This window comes from Hemicordylus capensis, chromosome 3 (genome assembly GCF_027244095.1).
Source record: "Hemicordylus capensis ecotype Gifberg chromosome 3, rHemCap1.1.pri, whole genome shotgun sequence".
Classification (NCBI taxonomy): domain Eukaryota; kingdom Metazoa; phylum Chordata; class Lepidosauria; order Squamata; family Cordylidae; genus Hemicordylus; species Hemicordylus capensis.
In genome coordinates this window covers 343,659,645-343,680,400 of record NC_069659.1, presented here as the reverse complement: position 1 = coordinate 343,680,400, position 20,756 = coordinate 343,659,645, and the positions used below count along the sequence as shown (strand labels likewise).

General features: G+C 43.8%; 2 protein-coding genes across 6 annotated transcripts in view; one reads left to right on the top strand and one right to left on the bottom strand.

The window, feature by feature from the left end:
- PEX5L (peroxisomal biogenesis factor 5 like) overlaps positions 1–13,071 on the top strand; it is a 263,400-nt gene extending 250,329 nt beyond the window's left edge. Inside the window, exon 17 of the transcript XR_008320196.1 lies at positions 13,004–13,071. The gene's annotated coding sequence lies outside the window, so the exon portion shown is untranslated. The remainder of the gene's footprint in view (positions 1–13,003) is intronic.
- USP13 (ubiquitin specific peptidase 13) overlaps positions 887–20,756 on the bottom strand; it is a 134,691-nt gene continuing 114,821 nt past the window's right edge. For 3 of the 5 annotated variants that reach the window (XM_053312282.1, XM_053312287.1, XM_053312285.1), the window contains 6 exons: positions 19,378–19,554; positions 16,702–16,845; positions 15,468–15,634; positions 13,095–13,257; positions 8,441–8,525; positions 887–7,255 (listed from right to left, as the gene is read on the bottom strand). In XM_053312282.1, the coding sequence (XP_053168257.1) occupies positions 7,162–7,255; positions 8,441–8,525; positions 13,095–13,257; positions 15,468–15,634; positions 16,702–16,845; positions 19,378–19,554 (830 nt within the window). In that variant the 3' untranslated portion in view covers positions 887–7,161. Of the gene's footprint in view, positions 7,256–8,440; positions 8,526–13,094; positions 13,258–15,467; positions 15,635–16,701; positions 16,846–18,572; positions 18,600–19,377; positions 19,555–20,756 lie in introns of all 5 variants that reach the window. The other 2 variants (XM_053312283.1, XM_053312284.1) reach the window with 2 other exon arrangements.

The window sequence follows — 20,756 nt, the reverse complement described above, 5'->3', positions numbered from 1 at the left end:
CTCTGCAAGGTTCCGAGCCACTGATTTCACTGTGTTAGTGCAGTTCTTCATTGTAAGATCTGGAAGTCCGTGGTGGCTCCCATCCAGCCCAAGTGTGGCTCCTTGACTCATTCTTTATTGAGCCTGTGAGAAGCCGGAACTGAATACTCTGCCCAGTCCCCCTGGTGGCACACAGAGGCAACCTTTCCCACCATGCACTGCCACTCTGTGCCCAGGGCCAGCAGAGGGCTCCTCTAAGGGAAATGGAGCCCTCTTGAGCCTCTGCGCCATCTTGGAAGGCACGCATGGAGTGCTAGGCCTTCTCAACACTTTGTTAAGGCAGGGCTCCGTCTCCCTTCAAGCACCCTCCCAGCACTGAAACAACTGCAATACTATACGGAGGCCAGCACAATGAAGGGGTTGGTTTTTCTTTCTCTTTGTCCCCCACTTGAAAAATAGAAGAAAGTTCACTCTGCTAATGCAACTCCAGTCTGAGTGTCAACCATGGCCTTTTGTTCTGAAGTGGCTTGGATCAGGGCTGCAGCAAAGGTGGACCGTACTTTCCCCCTCTGAGGCTTGACAGCAGTTTCGGGGCATATTTGGATCATGACCATGTGGTGGGGTTTGTGTGTGTTAGGCCCCCTCGCCCATGCCATGGCCCCAATTCAATAGCTTCTACTGATTTTTAAAAATTCTTGTCATGGAACTTCCACATCACACCTTGTTTGGCCCTCAGCACACCCCAGGTTTGTGTGTTATTTTTATCTAGTGAAGGATGTTTAAGCACAAGGAGAGAGGTGCTCTTGTCTTAATCCCTTCCCCCAAACTCAATGGAAGCCACAAGCACTGCCAAATTGTTTTGAAACAGCGACGATGTGAAAAGACAGACAAGATGAGAGCCCAAAGATGAAAGTTTGTTTGGTTCTTTTTAATTTAAAACACTTGCAACCAATATCTCATTCATATCCCTTCTCATGGCAGGCAAATCTTCTCCAAAACATGAATAGTGTGTTTCAAGCAAACAATTCTGAATGGTGCAAAACTCATTCACATGGCAAGCACTTCCAAGATACAGTAGTCAACCTCAAGCGACAGGACAGGACGACGATCCAATCCAATTTGAGGAGCAGGAAAAAGAGGTGTGGGTGAGAGAGATGAAATTTTAAAGGCACATCCAGTTCCACCATGATTTTGCATAGTCATTTAATGCCTCAGAACTCAAACTTTACAGAAAAACACTAAAAAAACAACGGCAAGGATAGAAAAGAAAGAGTATAAGCTGAGGATGCCTTTTGAAATACTGGAGTGGGTACTCAACATGTTCGCCTTACAAGCCCACAACATAAGAGCTCCATTGGGATGCTTTAAAATCCTCTGCATCCATCAGTAAAAGTGCTGCCCTCCTGTGGGAACTGGCATCAGTGAAGCAGCACACTTTCAAGCTACACACTCATTTGTTGCTCGCAGTAAGTGATGTATGTCATGGCAGTCCTGTTAGGCCGGATGTTTCTTCCTCCATGGGTCCACCCTGCATGGGGCGTTTTAAAGCATCTGAACTAGCCCAGGTTTTACTCTGCACATCACACATTTCTAAGGTTATCTTGTCAGTGCATTCAGTGTTGAAAAATTACTCTAAAGGAAGTTATCCATGGAAGTTCTCTGGAGACAGACCCAAACACAACACAAGAAGGTAGCATTCCATTCATAGGCTTGCCCTCCAGAAAAGATCCTCATTGGAGCATCTACTGTGGTAGCAAGCATGAATTGTCACCTTTGGTAAGCAGGGTCAACCCTGGTTTCCATTTGAATGGGAGACTACATGTGTAAGCGCTGTAACAGAGTCCCTTTAGGGGATGGGGCCACTCTGGAACAGAACCTACATGCAGAAGGTTCCAAGTTCCCTCCCTGCATCTCCAAGATAGTGTCGAGAAAGACTCCTACCTGCAACATGGGAGAAACTGCTGCCAGTCTGTGTAGGCAATACTGAACTAGATGGACCATGGTCTGACTCTGTATAAGGCAGCTTCCTATGTCCCTATATTTCAAACAATTGGCACATGCATGCCAAACATTACAATGGAATAAATCATCAGGGTAAATAGGATTAAATGTATCACTGATTATCGTCATACTGTTGGCAAACAAGAGTAACTTCATTAGACTTCATACAATGAACATAAACAAACTGGGAGGAAGAAACCAGCTCCATCCAATAAAGCTTTACCTCAGGTGCTATCCACATTTTGAACACTGACTAGGCAGCAGTCCTTAGGGTGGAAACCTGTAGCTTTTCCAAACAGCGATTTATTCCAACATGAACACAAATGAGAAATTTTCCACGAGATCCAGACATCAAGCGACGTCACACTATTTTTAGCACCATCTGCTGGCTAATTCCTGACAATCTGTGAAAGGAGAACTCAAAATGCAATACTAGTATTGAAGAAGGATGGGTTTTCAGTTCTTCTTTCATGGATTGTCAGCAAATGTCCAGCAGATGATGCCAAAAAATAGTGCTACATCCCTTGACATCATCTGGATCACATGGGAAATCTTTCATAGAAATGTTAAGTTCATGTTAGAATAAACGGTCATCTGGAAAAGCCCCTGGTTTCCTTCCCACGGTTAGTGAAAATCAAAAGGAAAAACTTAAGGTTTCTTACTCAATGTGCATGTTTCAGATAAAGTCAACACAATTCTCAGGCAAAATCATTTCATTTTGTAACAAAATTAAAAACTATAGCCAAATCTGTATTTTGAAAATAAACCATTGTCAAACATAATGAAAGACCGGAATGAAAAAGGATCCTTTTTCCAGTGTACCTCAGTCTTTGGGCATCATCCAGTGGGACAAACTTCTACACAAGCTCCACGGAAATGAACTGGAGCACTCCATTCATTTCAATGGGACTGGAACGGGGCAACATCAGTGTTTTTCATGCCCTGGTTTTGGAAGTGCTGACTTCAAAAAGGACTTTGTTAACAGATATGATGAGATTAGGATCAAACTTTTTATTTCAATATAATGTCTGACCACATACTCTAAACTTTTATACTTGTGTAGAATTATTCCAGTGAAGATTCTAAGTAGAAAGGGAGAATTTTGAAGCAATGCCGGGTCAGCAAAGCATACATTAGGCCCAGACTCAGTATCAGATAATATATAGCATTTGCTTGACGTAACCATTTGTTTGGACACCCAGAAGCCAAAGTTCTCCCCCTTTTTCAAAGCACAAGCATCCAATCAGGGATCTGAAACCGTCAAACAAATAGAAGACAGTATTTGCCAATCCATGGATTTCTTAAGATCCACTTCCATATTATTTCAATATGTTATGATGCCTCAGCAGTCATAATGGGCAACAGAACATAAGAACAGCCCTGCTGGATCAGGCCCAAGGCCCATCTAGTCCAGCATCCCGTTTTGCACAGTGGCCCACCAGATGCTGCTGGAAGCCACAGGCAGGAGTTGAGGGCATGCCCTCTCTCCTGCTGTTACTCCCCCGCAACTGGTACCCAGAGGCACCCAGAGGTAATGGAAAAGCAGCCATTACCAGCTGTACACAGCGGAGAGGACTACAGTCCATAAAGAGTGGACTACAAGGGACCCCATTTTGGGGAGTGGAACATCAAATCTTACATAACGAGCAACAGTCGCAAATCCAAAATAGATCCACCTCACCCCACCCCAAACACATGCAGCAAATTCTCCACATTTCCCAAGGGGGAGAAAACATTCAAGAATGTACAAAGTGATCTGGAAGTCCTAGGCTCTCATGCCAGATGTCTGCATACTGATATTAGCCCCAACTCCTGGAAAGTGGTTGCCACGATAAAGCCACAGCCCTTACAGTGCCAGTGGGGTAGGAAAGGAGGAGGGGTTTTAAAGGGAAGTTTTCCCTCCATCTTCAAAAGACATGCATTTGATGTTAATTTGTTCCACTGTAATTATTATAGAGCAGCAAGCCAAACAGCACCTGATCCAGCCCATGGGCCTTTTGCGCCCCATCCTTGGCCTAGATCATGGAAGGAGCTGTGAAGACCTCCCTCTCAGCAAGCTCTATTGAAATAAGTGGGGAATTGTACACAAGCACAACTTATTTCGTTCCAAAGGGGGTTACAAAAGACATCCCTGATGAGTGGTACACAAGGTTTGACTGTAACTAGAATTCAGAGATTTCGGGCTCCACGGTGATATATGAGCCATTGCACATTCAATTACGCTCATTATTCAGAACGGGGGGGCTATTACAAAAGGACTGTGTGAAGGAGAGATGGGGGGCTTGGGGAGAAAAGGCATCTGAAAAAGCCTTCAAGGATCATTCAGTGCTCCATTCCCCCGCCCCCTGCCCTGCCTTCTTTATTGCTGCAGGCTCTCAAGCTGTTTGGCAAGGCTGCACACGTGTGCAAGTGTTGTGTGATGCTCTGTCTGCACTAAAAGGATCTCAGAAGTCCAAGCAGTGAGCCCACACTTGATAGATAAGAGCCAGCTAGCTTTTTAAACACCACTGCCCTAGTTTCCAACCTATCTGATTTTACCCCTTTCCGTTTGCTTTAATTGAATTTGCCTTTATAACATTAATTGCTCTCGTACATGCATGCAAACATTCCCATTTTACAGCAGAGTCCATGTACAGGCAAGTTGTTTGACAGGAAGCGGTGGAGGTGGTTGCTGGGAAACTTGACAGGTTCCCAAGTTCAGGAAGAGACACTGCAGAGTTCTCACTGTTTACTCTTAAATGGAGGAGGCAGGCTAAGCAAACCTCACCTGTTTCTAACTAGCCCTTTAGGTTAGAAGGTAAAAGCAAGGCCACTTTGCTGCATTTTCTCAGGTACTCCTGTACCTTATTTAAATCAAATGAAATAAAAACACAAGGCATCAAAATGGGGTGACCCGTCCTGCCACTTTGCTTGAAATCCAGTTCTCAGAGAGCCCGCCAACGTAGGCTTGTAAGAGAGCCATTTTCTAATGAACCTCACAACCATGCACACCTCAGGCATCAGCAAGAGAAAGGTCAACTGGCAAGTTTCATAGGCTGCCCATGACGACAAGATAGCATCGGACTAGAGACCGAGACAGTACAGCATTCTAGCATGCCTGGAAGCTGTGCTGAGAGCAGCAGGGGGTTGGGGGAAAGGACCGAGAAATAAGCCCTAGGAAATTCAGGCTCTCTGGATTCACCACTGACAAAATGGCTGGACTGGCATGCATCTCTCTGCCTAGCTTGCTGGGTGATTTCAGTAACTTGACCCAAGACATAAGGTCTTAAGTGGTAGCATCCCCCCGCACCCTACCCCCAAAATAAAGCTTGTCATATCATCAAAGAACATCTATGTTTGATACAGGTTCATCTGTTTATTTCCATTATAGCAACTGAGTTGCTTAACTTGCATCATCAAGTGTCGCTATCTGCCACTGCAAATCCCCTAAAACCAAAATTTTGGGTAGTGGGTGGGTTTCAGGTCCATGAATTTACAGAATCAATTGAAACTAAAATTAAAACCCTTATGAAGTCACTGGAAAAGTTCAGGGAGCTGAAGGAAGGAAGGCAGGAAGGAAGGCAGGAAGGAAGGGGCTTTTAGAAAACGTGGCCTGGGAACATAGGATGATTGCTCCTTTGCAAGTTGCTGAGAAGTGAACAGAACTATTTTTAAAACAAGTAAAACAAAACAAAAACCCAGTTCATCAGCAGTCTGACAAATTTCCACCACTCAGAAAATAAATTAAGCCAACAACCTTTGCTAGAAAGCACGTTTGTGCGCCTGTGTGCAAGAGAATCAATTTCGTCTGGAGTGTCTTAGGGAAGATTAAATTTTCTAGCTTCTCTTTAAAGGGACACTGTCTCCTTTATAAAATCCTTTCTGGGAAACATAAGCCACATAGTCTTGAGTAGTGTAAAACTAAAAGGGATGGGGGAAACCAGGTGTGACTGGTCCAGGGGATGGGTTATGGCCATTATGGGGGTGCTGTCAAAAATGGCTCTTTCTGTGGCGAGGGATAGACACCTGACCCCAAACAAAAGCATGCTCTCATCACACAATTCTCCCATCAGGTTGCGAGTCTTCTAGCTTTAGGGGTTCCATGTTTTTGTGACTGCAGAGGCAGGGGGAGAAGGCACAAGAAGTACTAGTCATGCTGTGAGGACTCGCCTATATCACAAAACAGAAGGGGAATGTTTGCCAGGGAGGGAAACCATTTCAGCATCATATGTGCAGGGTACTCCAACCCTTATCTGCAAGCTATGGCTAAAAGGAGGTGGGAGGGATCCCTAGGTTTCCGATCCACAGCTCCACACTAGTTCCAATGCACACTCAGAACTCTTGGGCATGGGAGCATTTCTCTCAATTTGAGGAGCAGATCCACAGACACATACAAATGCCCACACTGATCCATTGAAATGAATGAAACGAGCCCTTACTTATGAAGGGAGCCCTCACATTATCGGCAATTGCTTGGTCAGCACATAGACATTCAAGATATGTGTTTAAACCAAGTAAAGCACTGATTATTATTGTTATTTTAGCAAACATTCAGATTTTCTATTTGGCAGCACCATGAGCTCCCATAGCATCACCAATTAACCTTGATTCTGAAATTGGCAAACTATTCTGAGCAGTTACATTCTGCGATATGTAGATCTATTCAGTTTTTTTTGTTTTTTGTTTAATACAGAGAGACACAACAAAGCTAAGTAACCTTTCATGCCAGCAAACAGATCCTTCACTGAACACTGAATCACTTCTGACTGGGACACTGGTGAACTCTCGAGTCAAAAGCAGTAGTTCGCTACTATCATCAATTCCATAAGAGTCTTTGAAGGTCAAAATTGTGTTGCAAGGTAGGAAGTGAGAATTTCAGAATTCGGGAACAGCCTCATGTTCGCTGGATGCTTGTTGCGAACGCCACTAGTGATCAGAACAGTCTTAAGGTCTCCGCAAAAAAGGTATACAAATTTAAAAATCCTACAGTAGCGCACCATGACCTAACAGAAAATTATCCGCTAAAGTTTAAGGCGGCATCAAATGACAGATCCTGATTTAAGCTATAAATAGTACCCAAATGTTTTGCTTTTTGCTTTTTTTGACAGTCCAAAGGCTTTGCTTGTTCAAAACTTTTTTCTCTTATTTTGGCAGAATAAAAAGGCTTATGGCTTCTTAAGGCCAAGAGACATAAACTGAGGCCTAAGTTGGTATCCTGCGATAAAAGTAAATATACCCCAGCTCTCTGGGTGGTCGCTCAGAGGCACAGACTTTAAGGTCGTTGTAAATCACCCACCTGAAAAGAACAGAAAAGATGATGAGCATCTTGACACAGCTGGATTTCAAGCCCAGTCCTTATGGGGTACCTGCATGGGGCTGACACTACTCTCCTAGCCAGTAGCCTGCTCTTCATCAGTGGGCCAGGTTGGACAACTGTCCACCACCAACACACATAATGCAGAGAGAGATGCAGCTAGAGTGCACCCATGCAATGTCAGGGTATTCTTTTATCATGTGAGAGGGGCATTCATCTGAATTGCCTACATGTAGAGGGAATGATTCAGATGAATGCCCCTCTCATGCAATTAAAGGACACCCCAGCTATGTGTTGAAATGTCCTGCAATGACATCTCAGTGAACAGCTCTTTGCGTGGCCCCGTCTCATCATGTGAGCTGACCAGCATGCATCTGAACCGGCCCGGAATCCTCTTGTCTGTCCTGACTATGAGCTGTGGCATGTAGGCCCAGGTCACACTTTCAGCATCTCCTGCATTAATACCTTGGGAATCGTGAAGGACAGTCTCCAGGTCTACAGCCAAGCTCCACTCAAGCAGAGGCACCATTTGGGAGAACAAACCAAGTGTGCCAATTCTCAAACACACCAAAGGCACTTAACCCCAAGCTAGTAAGACTGTATTATAACTTCTATTGTTATCTCATTCCTTTTTCAGTCTTATTTGTCCCACTTGCTGAAGTCGTAGGAACCACCCCACCGCCCACCCCACCCCTCTCTGTTTTAAGAAAAGAGCAGTGAGGCTCTGCATCTAGGAAAATGCTGGTACGTCCTGCATGCGCTGAATTATACCACTGAGCTGGAGTTCCCCAGGCATCTGAAAAGATATATCCGCCCAATACTACTGCAATTCAACCTCACCAGAAGTGGCAGAGCATGGTGGACCTAGTGATGCATAGGAGACGGCACAACATGATGGGACTAGGAGATTAAGGCAGATGGATATCACTGGGGGCGGGGGGCAGAGGAAGAAGCAGCAGTGCTGCAACAGAGAGCATGGAAGGAGCTCTTTTTCATTAACAGAATAATATTTGGCTCTTGAATGACATAAAACTTGGAAGCCAGCCCTATTCATTTCAATGGAGCTTACTCCCAAGTAGATGTGGCTAGGACAGAAATGCCAGGCTCCAGAACTTTCGTCACCCCTTGTGGATTGCATAAAATCACCAAATAATGCCACTAACTCACCTTCCCTCCTTTTTGAGATGGCAAACATAATGACCGCTCATTGTTGATGTTCCCATGTGGCTGATGAACCCAAAGAGCTCATATCCTAGGCAAGGAAATATAAGAGCAATCCCAGGATTATTTATTAATTCACTTGTCATATTTGCATCCTGTCCTTCCTCAAAGAAGCACAGAGTGGCACAGAGGGCTTATCCAATTTTCCTGTGACCAGAAGCCTGCTCTGCAACTGCCCCAAAGACACTCAGTTGGGTTCATGACTGAATAGGAAACAGAACGTGGGTCTCCACAGTCCAAATTGGACACTAGCCACCCCACCATATGGATTGCTTCAGATTGTTTTGATGTGTTTGCATTTTCTCTGAAAAACATTCAGGAGTGAAACAGACCTTTTGAAAATAGTATGAAACATCAATGGAGAGCATGTGTGTGATGATCACACATACTCGTTTAGATATTTTATTTATCTCTCTAAATTGTGCATCCCCAAACAGCCCTCAAGTCAGTCTTTTCAAAATACAATTAATGTCAATATCAAAATGCAGTAAACACCATTCATGCAACAAAAATTAAAATGGAAATTGCAGAAAGAGAATGAGGACATAAGAAGCATCATTGCAGGAAAACTCTCTTCCCACATTAAAGGCCCATCAGAACAGGATGGTTTTATTGCCTCTCTGAAAAATGGAAGGGAAAGGACCAGCCGGATCTCCCAGTGGGAGTGAGTTTCAAAGCCTGGGCACCACAACTGAGAAGGCCCTCTCCAACCTTGATAATCACAATCACGTGGGGGAAGGTAATGCTGCAGGTAACCTGGACCCAAGCTGTTTAGGCTTTACGGCAGAGGTCTCAAACTGCAGCCCTCCAGCTGTCATTGGACTACAACCCATAATCCCCAGCCATAGTCGTCAATAGCCAGGAATGATGGGAGTTGTAGGCAGGAGGGCCACAGTTGTCAGACCCCTTCTTTAAGGTAATAACTGGCACTTTGAACTGGAAACATACTGGGAGCCAATGTGGCTCAAACACTATTTAGTAATGTGCTCCGAACAACAGGCCCCTCAAGTGACTGCTCCTCTTCTTTAGAACACTCCCCCCGCCCCAGATTCGTCCAGTCCCCTCTGCTGCTCTTAAAGCCTTTCTTAAGACCCACCTGTTTTGCCAGGCATTTGCCCTTTAATAATAATAATTATTATTATTGTTGTTGTTGTTTACACAGTCAGACAGGTGTTATTGACTCTTCAAGATGTTTTGGAATTGCACCTAGGGCGCCAATTACCACTGGGATTACTTTGGTCTTTTTCTGCCACAGCCTTTCAATTTCAATTTGTAGATCTTTGTATTTTGTGATTTTTTCTATTTCTTTTTCTTCTATTCTGCTATCCCCTGGTATTGCTATGTCGATTATTTTAACTTGTTTTTCTTTCTTCTCAACTACAGTTATATCTGGTGTATTGTGTGGCAGATGTTTGTCTGTTTGTAGTCGGAAGTCCCATAATATTTTTGCATCTTCATTTTTATTATAATTAATTAATTAATTAATTACTCACACAGTCAGACAGGTGTTATTGACTGGTTTGTTTTATCCAGACATTGAGTCCTTCCCAAGGACCTGGGATGGCTGAATTTTATTATCAATGTTATTGTTGTTATAGATATTGTTGCAGAATATGGGCTGTTCCCAGTAAAGTTGCTTTTTGTAATTGGCTGATGGTGATTTCTGTGGCCCCTATGGTGTTGAGGTGCTCTTCAAGGTTGTTGTTGTTAATATTATTATTATTATTATTATTAAAATTGTTGTTTGCATTGTTGTTGTTCACCACCTAGAGTCTTTGGAGGCAGCAGTATATAAAAAATTTCTGAATAAATAAATAAATAAATTTCTGACTATCACAATGTGCTCTATCAGGATGTGACCAAGGCACACACAGCCCTTGCCAGATCTGTGTTCTCCAGGAAGGGAGAACAGGGATGCCATAATGTTTGACATCACTCTTAGGCACGCTCAGCTTTCTCTAGAAGAGGAAGCAGGTTCCAGAACACAGTTCTCGCTTCCACTGGCTCATGCAGTCCATCAAAGGTCTTGTGAAAAGCACCCTCCAGTCTTGCTGTGCTACCAAGGCAGAATACCCAAGGGCCGTCTACTGTATCATTTATTGGTTCGATGTCTATACCACCCTTCCAAAAATGGCTCAGGGCGGTTTACACAGAGAAACAACAAATAAATAAGATGGATTCCTGTCCCCAAAGGGCTCGCAATCTAAAAAGAAACGTAAGATTAGTTTAGTGTTAGTTAAGGCAGTCTTTGGCTGCTGCACAACAGTGCCATCCTGTGGTTGGTTTCAGCTTTCCTTGTAAAGATCATGGCAACCTCACGGCAAAAATGGATCAAGTAGTGCATAGAACATGAGGTTGGCACTGATGTTTTTAGACATGAGCTTTTTAACTGTTTAACTGATTTTAAGGTTTTAGATGTGATTTTTATGGAGTTTTATTGTATTTTAACTTTGGTAAACTGCCTTGGGATGCCTTCTGAAAGGTAGTATAGAAACTGAGTAACACAAATAACCCTCCAAAGTAGGGGTGTGCATTTTGGAATTTTCTTGTTTCGATTTGTATCTGAATCGAAACATCCCCGTTTTGTTTTGTACCCAGATTTTCTGAATCCGAATCAGCCCTGTTTTGTTTTGTAGCCAAATTTTCCAAATCCAAATCCAAATCGATTTGGATTTTTAAAAAGGGTCCCAGGGCAAAAATAATGGGTGGTGGTGATAGTATCCAATGGGTGTAAGCTACCACCCAAATTTCAAAGGAATTAGGCAAAGGACTGATTTTGTTTGTGAATTTTATTTAAGTTTACACATCTTTAAGAATTTTCCCATAGGGAATAATGGGGATTCCAGTAAATGTATCGCTTCAAATCAAGGGGAAAGGGATGACCCAGAGCAGAGTGTGGTGGGTGGTAGTGCCCAATGGGGGCAAGGAAACTTCCAGAATTATTTCAAAGGAATTGGGCAAAGGGCTGATCTTTTGTGATTTGTTGAAGTTTACGTGTCTTTAAGATTTCTCCCATGGGGAATAATGGAGGTTTCAGCAGCCCAATAATTCCACTTGGGGGTCACTGGGGTCGCCCAGATCGAGGGGTTGTGTAGTGCACATAAGGTGCCAACCACCCCCACACCCACAAGCCTGTGGGGTACTGGGTTTTGTTGTTTCTGAGGTGTTCATTGTAGATTCTCTGGTAGCATATGAGATTTTCAGTGAAAAACAAGAATCCACTCTCATATGCTACCAGAGAATCTACACTCAGAACACCACAGAAACAGCAGAACCCAGCACCCCATGGGTTAGCAACCCTTCCCCTGGCCAATGTGGGGTCAGTAAAGAGTAGGAAGAAGCAAAAGAGCCAATGGGGAACAAGGAGGGAATTGTCAGCAGGTCAGCCCATGATTTAGGTCACTGATCAGAAGGCTGGAAGGGTGGGAAATTCAAAGAGATGTCAAACACAAAATGGAGACTGACTCCGAGATCACCATAAAATGGAGGTCCGAAACAACAACACATTTTGTAGCCGAAACAGGGACATTTTGTTTTGTATACAAAACTTTTGGATCTGGAAAATGGGTGTTTTGTTTTGCCTACAAAACACACGAAACAGGCTGTTTTGGGTACAAAACGTTTTGTATCCGAAACGTTTCGCACATCTCTACTCCAACGCAGTTAAGAAGCCTTTGAATCTCTGTTCAGGGTTATCTGAGAGAGAGTACAGACACTGAGAGCAAAAAGCATGGCCCTTTCATGATGGCATCCCAATTATGGTACAGACACACACAGAGAAAATTAACCATAATGCATCATCCTTGTTAGTTAGTTGTTTATTTACGATCTTAGATCAAACATCAATATACACAGAATATACACAGTAAAAAGAAAATAATGGAGACAAAGTCTAAAATGTCATCAAATATATAAAATCAGGAATCTTTGACAGTAACCAATTGCTGTGCATCATCCTTGTTGATTTCTTAGGCCTGACTTCTCTCTGAGCCTAACCTACCTCACAGGGTTGTAATGAGGATTAAATGGGGTAACCCATATCCATGCCCACTATTCTGCCCCAGGGCTTTGGAGTATGCTCCCTGATGAAATAAGAGCATCTCCTTCTCTGTTTTCAGGAAGACCCTCAATACTTGCCCGTTCTCACAAGCTTTTAATTAGAATTGTAATAAATAATGTTAGTAATTTATTTTATATTGTTTTAATTGTATTTTATGTATTTTAACCTGTGATTTTAATATTGGGATTTGTACACCACCTAGAGATTTACATATCAGGTGGTATAAAAATACGATAGATAGAAAGATAGACAGCTAGATAGATATTCTGAGTTCAATGGAGGAAGAATGGGATACAAATGAATACAAACATCTGAGGGGTTTTAAGGTATCAATGTTACTGCTGTTGATTTTAGCGGATTCGTCTTTTGCATGTAGCTTTATTGAATTGGTTTAGCATTGTTTACAAATGGTCATTTTATGCATGATTGTACATCTCTTGACTCACTAGTGGGGACGTAATCCACAGATGTAGCAAATGCACTTGAAAAGGGAACAAAACAAACTCCACACCTGAAGTGAAGCAGCCAAGGGATACTTACGTCCAGATCCATCTTTGATCCTGGGTCCCTCTGGATCAGATTCTGCAAGGATGTTGGCATTCACATGGTTCTGCATGTCCATGGCATCAGAAGCTGTTTTGTTTTCTTCCTCCAGCTCTGGGTGACTAAAGATCCATTCTAACGCATGCTCCAAATTATTATTCTGCCAGACAAAAGAGCAGAGAAAATAAAGCAACCCCCAGCATCTTTGCTACCATTTTGACTGTGTGTAGCTTTTAATGAATGAACACTATGGCCGAGAGATTTATTACCCACTAACAGGAGACCCAAGACAGAGGAGAGACAACCTGTTGCACTAGCTTCTGTAGCAGATACACCATTACTTAAAAGCATGACTGAAGCTCACGGCATGGTTCTTGCCACCATCCCATGCCTTCTCCCACACAACTTCCGATAACGCATGCAAATGCCACCCACATTGTTGGGGCAGATGGTCAGGGCAGCTGATTATGTGCCATGCCAGTGGTAGGGGAGTGTATTGCTAGCAAAGTATATAACCACATGATCTGTTCTAGCTGGTCAGGGGTCACCAACCCATATTAAGCATGTGTGAGGGCAGAAGTTGCACAAGTTACTGTGAGCGGTGTGGGAGAGGTTCTGGGATGGAGCAACCATGTGCTGTGGGCAATCACATGAATGGGACGTTAACCTGTTGCAGCAAAAAAAGACAAAGGGCTTGGGTTTGCATGAAAATGGGTTTCAAGAGTTTGCCTGAAAAATGCAAACGAATGATTTAAACATGAGCCATTGTAAGCCACAGACCATTTTATCTATTTCATCTCTCCGGTGAAGCTGGCCCCTGCTTTCCTCCAAGCTTTGGCCAAAATAATCAAGTCCTTATGACACATGCCTCTCTTTCAGTCTACTGTAAAATACCCATTTACGAATTTTAAATCCCAAACATTCCCAGTCCTCGCTTAGTGAGAATAGCTCTGCCATCAATCTGAACCGACTTATTAACTAGTGCAGCCATTTCCGACATGGGGGTGGGGAGGGGCGCTCCTCTGCAAGAAGAGCAGTAATGGTCACCCAAACTCCTTGGAAAGACGGATAGCCTGCCTGCCACTACCATCCCTTGCAGTATGAACCAAAAGCAAAGCATCGGGTATGGCTGAAGGGCCTGTTCCTGTTGGGTATCAATAAGGCCAGTTCAGGGGAACCAAGCAGGCACCCTTGAACATGAGAACAGAGAAATGGTTCTCTGCCATTTGCAAGCGTTCCAGAGCAAACCTTCAAGGATTTCTCGGCAAAGAGATTGATGTAGAAAGTATTCCCTGGAGTCTGAAAGTCACTGAAGTAGCAAATCTTATCCGAGCTCCACAAGAGAGACCGATTCCCCATACACAATACATGACAGATACAGATTGACCCTCACATCTGCAGCAAACATGTTTTGCCTGCTTTTAGAAGAGGGAAATGCTTGTTGCAGTGTGATCTCTTCCCTCTGGTGTTGCCCTTAGGAGTAGGCCCAAGAAGGCTGGGGGGAGGGGCCTAATTCTGTAGTTTGGCTTTACCTTGGCTAATGAGGGACCTTTAGTCGCTGCATGTCTATTCCTACTGTTCTGCGGCTTGCCTTTCCTCTTGCCACCTCAATCCTGCTGGTTTTTTTCCAGATCTTTCACTTTCCCTTCTACCTTAAATCCCCCTTCCCTGCCATCCTCCTTTTAAAGACTTAAAGGGGGGAAGGCAAGAGAAAAACGTTTAGAAATTCAGCTTTATATTTGTACTTTGTAAGAGGCAGAAAGAAAAGGCAACTTCCTCCGTAACAATAACCATCCATTTTTATGAAGGCATCGTGGTTTATAAATTACACGTTACAGTGAATATTCTAATCAGCCTTGTGGTCCTTCCCGAGTTTCTGCTTGGTTCTCAGTGATACTTAGAAAGAGAACTTTGGGTGCTGTGCCTCCTGCCATTTGAGGGCTTCACAAACTATGAGTCAGCCAAGGACAAAGGAGGACTAACTTGAGAATGCAAAAGAGCTTCTTGGGGTTGGTTGATGGCATGGATTCTTTTTATAAGCTCTAGCGAGTCCTGCTAAAGCTGTTTTCTGACCCTCAAAAAGTCCCTGGCAAAGCATGTTCTGCAAGCAACTGAGGTTTTCTCTTGACCTACACCTATAATAGGATGCAGCAACGCATAATTCCCCAGGGCAAAAGTAATCCAAGGTCTTTCTTTGCCAGCTTTTCTGCTGCTAGCGACAGTAAGAGGCCTTGCACCACTTTGGATAATGACATTAATTTATTGTACAGTACTCGCTTTGAAAGTCATATTTGATGAGAGGCTGCGGAGTGAGGAAATGTCTGCATTAATGCTATAAATAGATCCAAAATAAGTCACTGGTCGACTCACTGTGGCCCGTAATGCCTGGATAGCCACATTCCGCTGGAAGCCCATAGAAGCAATGATGGCAACCATCTCTTCGGGAGGCTGGTTATCCAGTCCAGCAGCCCCTGGGCCACCTGCTCCAGGAAAAGCAGCTCCTCCATAGCCAGGGATGGCCAAGGGCTCTGCAAAATCTGTAACAAAAGAGGAAAATGTTCACCTTCGTTTCCTCCAAGGAACTCAAGAGGAGGAGGCATGGTGCTCTCTCTGATGGATCAGGCCCAAGGCCTATCTAGTCCAGGGTCCTGTTTCACACAGTGGCCCACTAGGTGTCCTCTCTCTTGGTGTTGCTCCGCTGCAACTGGTATTCAGAGGCCTCTTGCCTCTGAGACCTCTCCTCCATGAATTTATCTTCTATTTCATACTCACAACAACCTGTGAGGTAGATTAAAATGAAAGTGATGGACCCAAGGTCACCCAAGGAGCTTTACAGTTGAGCAGAGATTCGAACCTGGATCTCCCTGGTCCCAGTTGGATACTCAGACCCAGTGATATGAATACCACTGGTAGTAATCCATGGAATGGCAGGATTAAACTTCACCCCGCTGCCACGGGGACTACCTTTCATCCCACTCTTCCCCCCCCCCGTCTTTCATAAGAAAGACATCAAAGCAGCTAAAAAGAGTTAACTAAATAAAAACAGTGAGCTACAATAACACTGCAATAAGAAAAATATAAAGGGACAGTAGAAGCTTGATTTAGATGCGATTTGGATCATGCCAAGGGACGATATCAACTGTGCAACTTCTAGCTATAAATCAAGAGTGTGCTATATGAAGGTATGTTTTCTTTATGTATACATTTGCTTGGTTTTTTTAATTTTTCTTTTTAGGTTGTAAACTGGAAGTTTGTTCATGCTCTTTCTCTAGCCGTACCCCACAAAATGCTAAGTAACAAATGTGTGGGCATTGGGCTAGTAATTTTTTTGATGGGGAACAGTAACTTGGGGAAGTTAGTGGGGAGCATCAGCAAGAGAGGGCAGTTTCCTTCACTCCCTGCTTGTGGGCTTCCTGGAGTCATCCAATTGGCCACTGAGAAGCAAGATTAGGTGGGAAGCAAGAGTAGGTGGTCCTTTGATCAGATGCAGAAGGAAGCTGGCAGCCTGGGTTGTACTATCAGGAAAGTGAAAGCACAGAAAACATGCCCTGGAAAGCACAAACATCCTTGCTACACATGCACACACCACACTGAGATGACAGACCTGGCTCTTCCATGTGAGCAATGATCCAGTTGAAAGCCACCTCAGCACCCATGTTGCCTGTGTAGTAGACGGCCTTCCGACACGCTTCCAGGGGAAAGCCCATCTCTGCTAGCTGCATCACTGAGGATTCATCAATGTCTGGCGCTAGAAAAGACGATATTCCAAATGTGAAAAAACATAACACACCGCCTAGCGATGTACATATCAGATGGTATAAAAATATGATAAATAAATAAATATACAATAAATAAACCCATGCTCCCCCGCCAACACTCAGGACTGTGTGTACCCCGTATGCATACAGTGTGCATTTTGCATAGTACACCAATATTGCCAATTTCAAAAACTACAGTTCTAGTCCTCAGCCACTGTGTGCTAAAACCTTATCGTTGGAGGCAACATCTTTTGGAGACTGAAAGTAGAATGGGGTTCCAGTCAACAGAATCAGGGCTGCACAATTTCAGCCCTCCAGATGCTGTTGGACTACCACTTCCATCATCCCCAGCAACAGTGGCCAATAGTCTGGGGTAATGGGGATTGTAGTCCTGCAGCAAGGTCAAAGTTGTGTAGTCCTGCATTAGATGAACAGATTAGATGAGTAGACAGCTTTCTATCCCTTCCCTCGTATATCCATTTGGTACCCTGCCTTCGTTTTCAAATGTCTAAATTCTGAAATACCTCTTAATTACAATTGTACTCACTTTGCACATTTAATAGATCTGTTTGATTTTGATTCTTAAATTCATGTTCAGTACACACAGCCCTAGTATTAGTGCACGTGGAACTACTCAGAGACCAAACTGCTCAATTTTTAAGAACAGCATAAAAATTGAATGTAAACAGAAAACGGAAGAGCTGTCCTGCCAGTTCCACCTTGCATTTACATCAGCTCAGTTTTGCTTTGAAGAACACCCAAGCATTTTACACAACTGCTTGGAAAAATCAGGTCCCACATCCCTGAATCGTCTCCAGGGTTATTAGCTTGAAGAACTGCAGTTCAGGCTTCTGTCACTTTGAATGCAAGACAAAGTTAATGCCAAAGGGACCAAGCATCCTCTTGATCAGGGCTGCATAACTTCAGCTGTGTCTGGATAACTCCCATCATCCCCAGCCACAGCGGCCAGTAGTCAGGGATGATGAGAGTTGTAGTCCAACATCTGCAGGCAGGCCAAAGTTGTGCAGCCCTGCCTAGATGTCATCTACACACACTGCTGGCTATGAATCTGCCACTCAGGCTAGCAAAAGGCAACTTGCTCCATTTTCAGCTCTTCAAAGTTCAGCTACGCTTCCAAATATCATTGTCAATGGGAATCTGCAACTTGACATAAGCATGTAATTTGGTGTTAAGCACACAAATAAATATTTTTCACTTTTCAGTGATTTCTGATGCCTCCATACTACTGATATTCCTTCAAATATTCAAATGAACCCAAGAAAATACTGGAAGCCACATAGTTCAAGGAAAGGAAAGCAAAGGTTGTGCTGTCGAGTTGGTGTCAACTCCTGGCAACCACAAAGCCATGTGGCTTTCTTGGTAGAATACATGAGTGGTTTACCATTGCCTTCTCCCATGCAGTATGAAATGATGCCTTTCAGCACCTTCCTATATCACTGCTGTCCGATATAGGAGTTTCCCCCATAGTCTGGGAAACATACCAGCGGGGATTCAAACCAACAGCCTCCTGCTCCCTAGGCAGGTTACTTCCCCGCTGCGCCATTAGAGCAGAGTTAAAAGCCCAAAGAGAGCAGCCTCCATGCATCTCTCTGCAGACAGAGAGCCTTTTTGAGCAGTAGCAAATAAGTCCTTTAAAACAGCCATTAAAAAAAAATTGTAATCACAAAGCACCATCATAGTGAAGAAAAATACATACGCTCCATGAAATGGTTCATCATGACATCTGGAAGGTAAGAAAGTGAAGTGAGGGAGGCAGAATGTGAATGGGGATGGATGGGAGCGGACATTAGCCAGTTCTGCATTGGGTATAGACATTACACCTCTTCACATCTGAGCATGAATGATACACAGCCAAGGCCTTGTTCACATACTGCAGCACCGCTTGCTCCTACGGGACTAGAAAGGACTAGAAGCAGAGTGCTTCAGGTTTGAAGATGGAGAGGTCTGCCAGTTGGTCAAAATGCCATGACATTATGTTCAGCCCATCTTTCTCTGCCATTCTGCAAGACAGCTTAGGCCTCAATTAGTTCCCAGGCTGGTCGTCTGAGGAACCAGAAGCCACATCTAAAGAACCTCTCTAAAGTAGGTCAAATCCCAGTCCTCAACATTTTGCTTGTGGCACACTGGGATTACTGCCCCTGCTTGAGTGACCTCCTCCACAGCCCTGGTTCCTGTTCTCCTTTGCTTATTCCTCATCTTATTTCCACACTGCATTTTCAGAACCCACTTCAGCTCCTACCTGCATGACTTACAGAACTGGCCAAACCTCCAAAGCAGGCCTGGCAAGTGGATCCCACCTCTGACACCCAGAGAACCAAACCCAGAGCCAGTTATTGGCTGCAGATATGCCCAATGTTCATGTGGAATCACTGCTGTGCATGGGATGTGCCATGGATATGTCAGAGCTTGTCATCCAAGTGGAAGTTCCATGCAAAAAGGTAGGCCGCAACAGTGACAAAGGAACAATATATATAGACATATATATATATATATCAACTAACAGTTGTGGTGGAGAATGGTGGGGAGGTAGAGATCCTCGCGGTAGCAGGCAGTACCTTTGGGGTCATCAGGAATGATAATGGGGGGAGCAATGTCTGGAAGTTCCTCCTCGCCTGCTTGCAGGCCAGTAGCACGGAGGTGACTGATGTCCAGAAGGTCAGGCATGTCTATGGAAACATCTGCAGGCAGAGAAGGGCAAATAAGTCTACAGGTGATGCAGCAATACATTACAGGTACATTAAAGCAAGCTTCCCATGCAACATCAGCTTTAAACACAAAACACAGCTTTAAACTATACAGATTTTAGACTTTCAGGGTGGGAATTCCTGTACAAACACCATAAGCAGATTACAGCTTACTCTACGGCCCATGCAGGTCTTGCAGTCACTCCAATGGCACACACAGGACCAGCACAGGGTGCCAATGGTGTTTATGGGGATCAGATGCACTGAATGCACACACTCAATCACTTCTCAATGCAGACCCAATCACATGCTGTGGTTTCAAGAGATTCTCATTCCAGCAGAAGTGCCAAGGACACTCCCAAATGCTGCAATCAGAATATATTATTCAAATTCAAATTAAGATTCAAATAAATCTCATATTTCTGCTTCTTAATTTTAGAGGTTCAGGAAATGTGGAGGATAGCTGGATGTGGGGGAAAGACACAGTATAGCCTCCTACAATCTCATCATTACAGGAGGAAAAGAAAATGGAGAAGAAAGCGTATTTGGACTAGTCAGCGACAATGATAAATTAAATATCAATGTAGGACAGCTGGGCCACACATGTCTCTCTGGTTAGTAGCTTTCAGAACTGATTAACAAATGCTGCATCTACAGTGCTGATGATGCTAAGAACTGTCCTAGAAAACAATGGTCAAATCTCTTGACATTGTAACACCGATGCAATTGGGGTCAGTCATGTCCTGGATGACAAAGATATGCAGAAGTCCTATTCCCTTGAATTAAGTCCTGAAAAGGCTTCTGCACTAACAATTTAGTACAGAATTGCTACCCTTTGCTCACTCACATTTTACAAAGAATCCGGCTAACAAATGGTTGCATTCCAATGTTGTCTATGTTTTCCTTTTGTCTCTCCCCACCCCCACCTCCGCAGGCTTGACTTGTAGCAATGCAATGGCAGCTCTAGCCTCTCCAATGGTGGACTGGCAAAGCACCATTGAAGTTTTTAAGGACTACTATGCCTTTAATTAAAAGCTTTCTACTCGCAAGTTCAGCCCTATCAAATGCCCCTTGACCAGCATCTCTTAAATGTCCTTTAATGTGAGGTCCTATTCCTGCTAGGTGGAGACTATTTCCTTGATTTTTTTCTTCTTTTAAACAGCTAAAGTAAAAGTGGTGCTATTTTACTATATAAA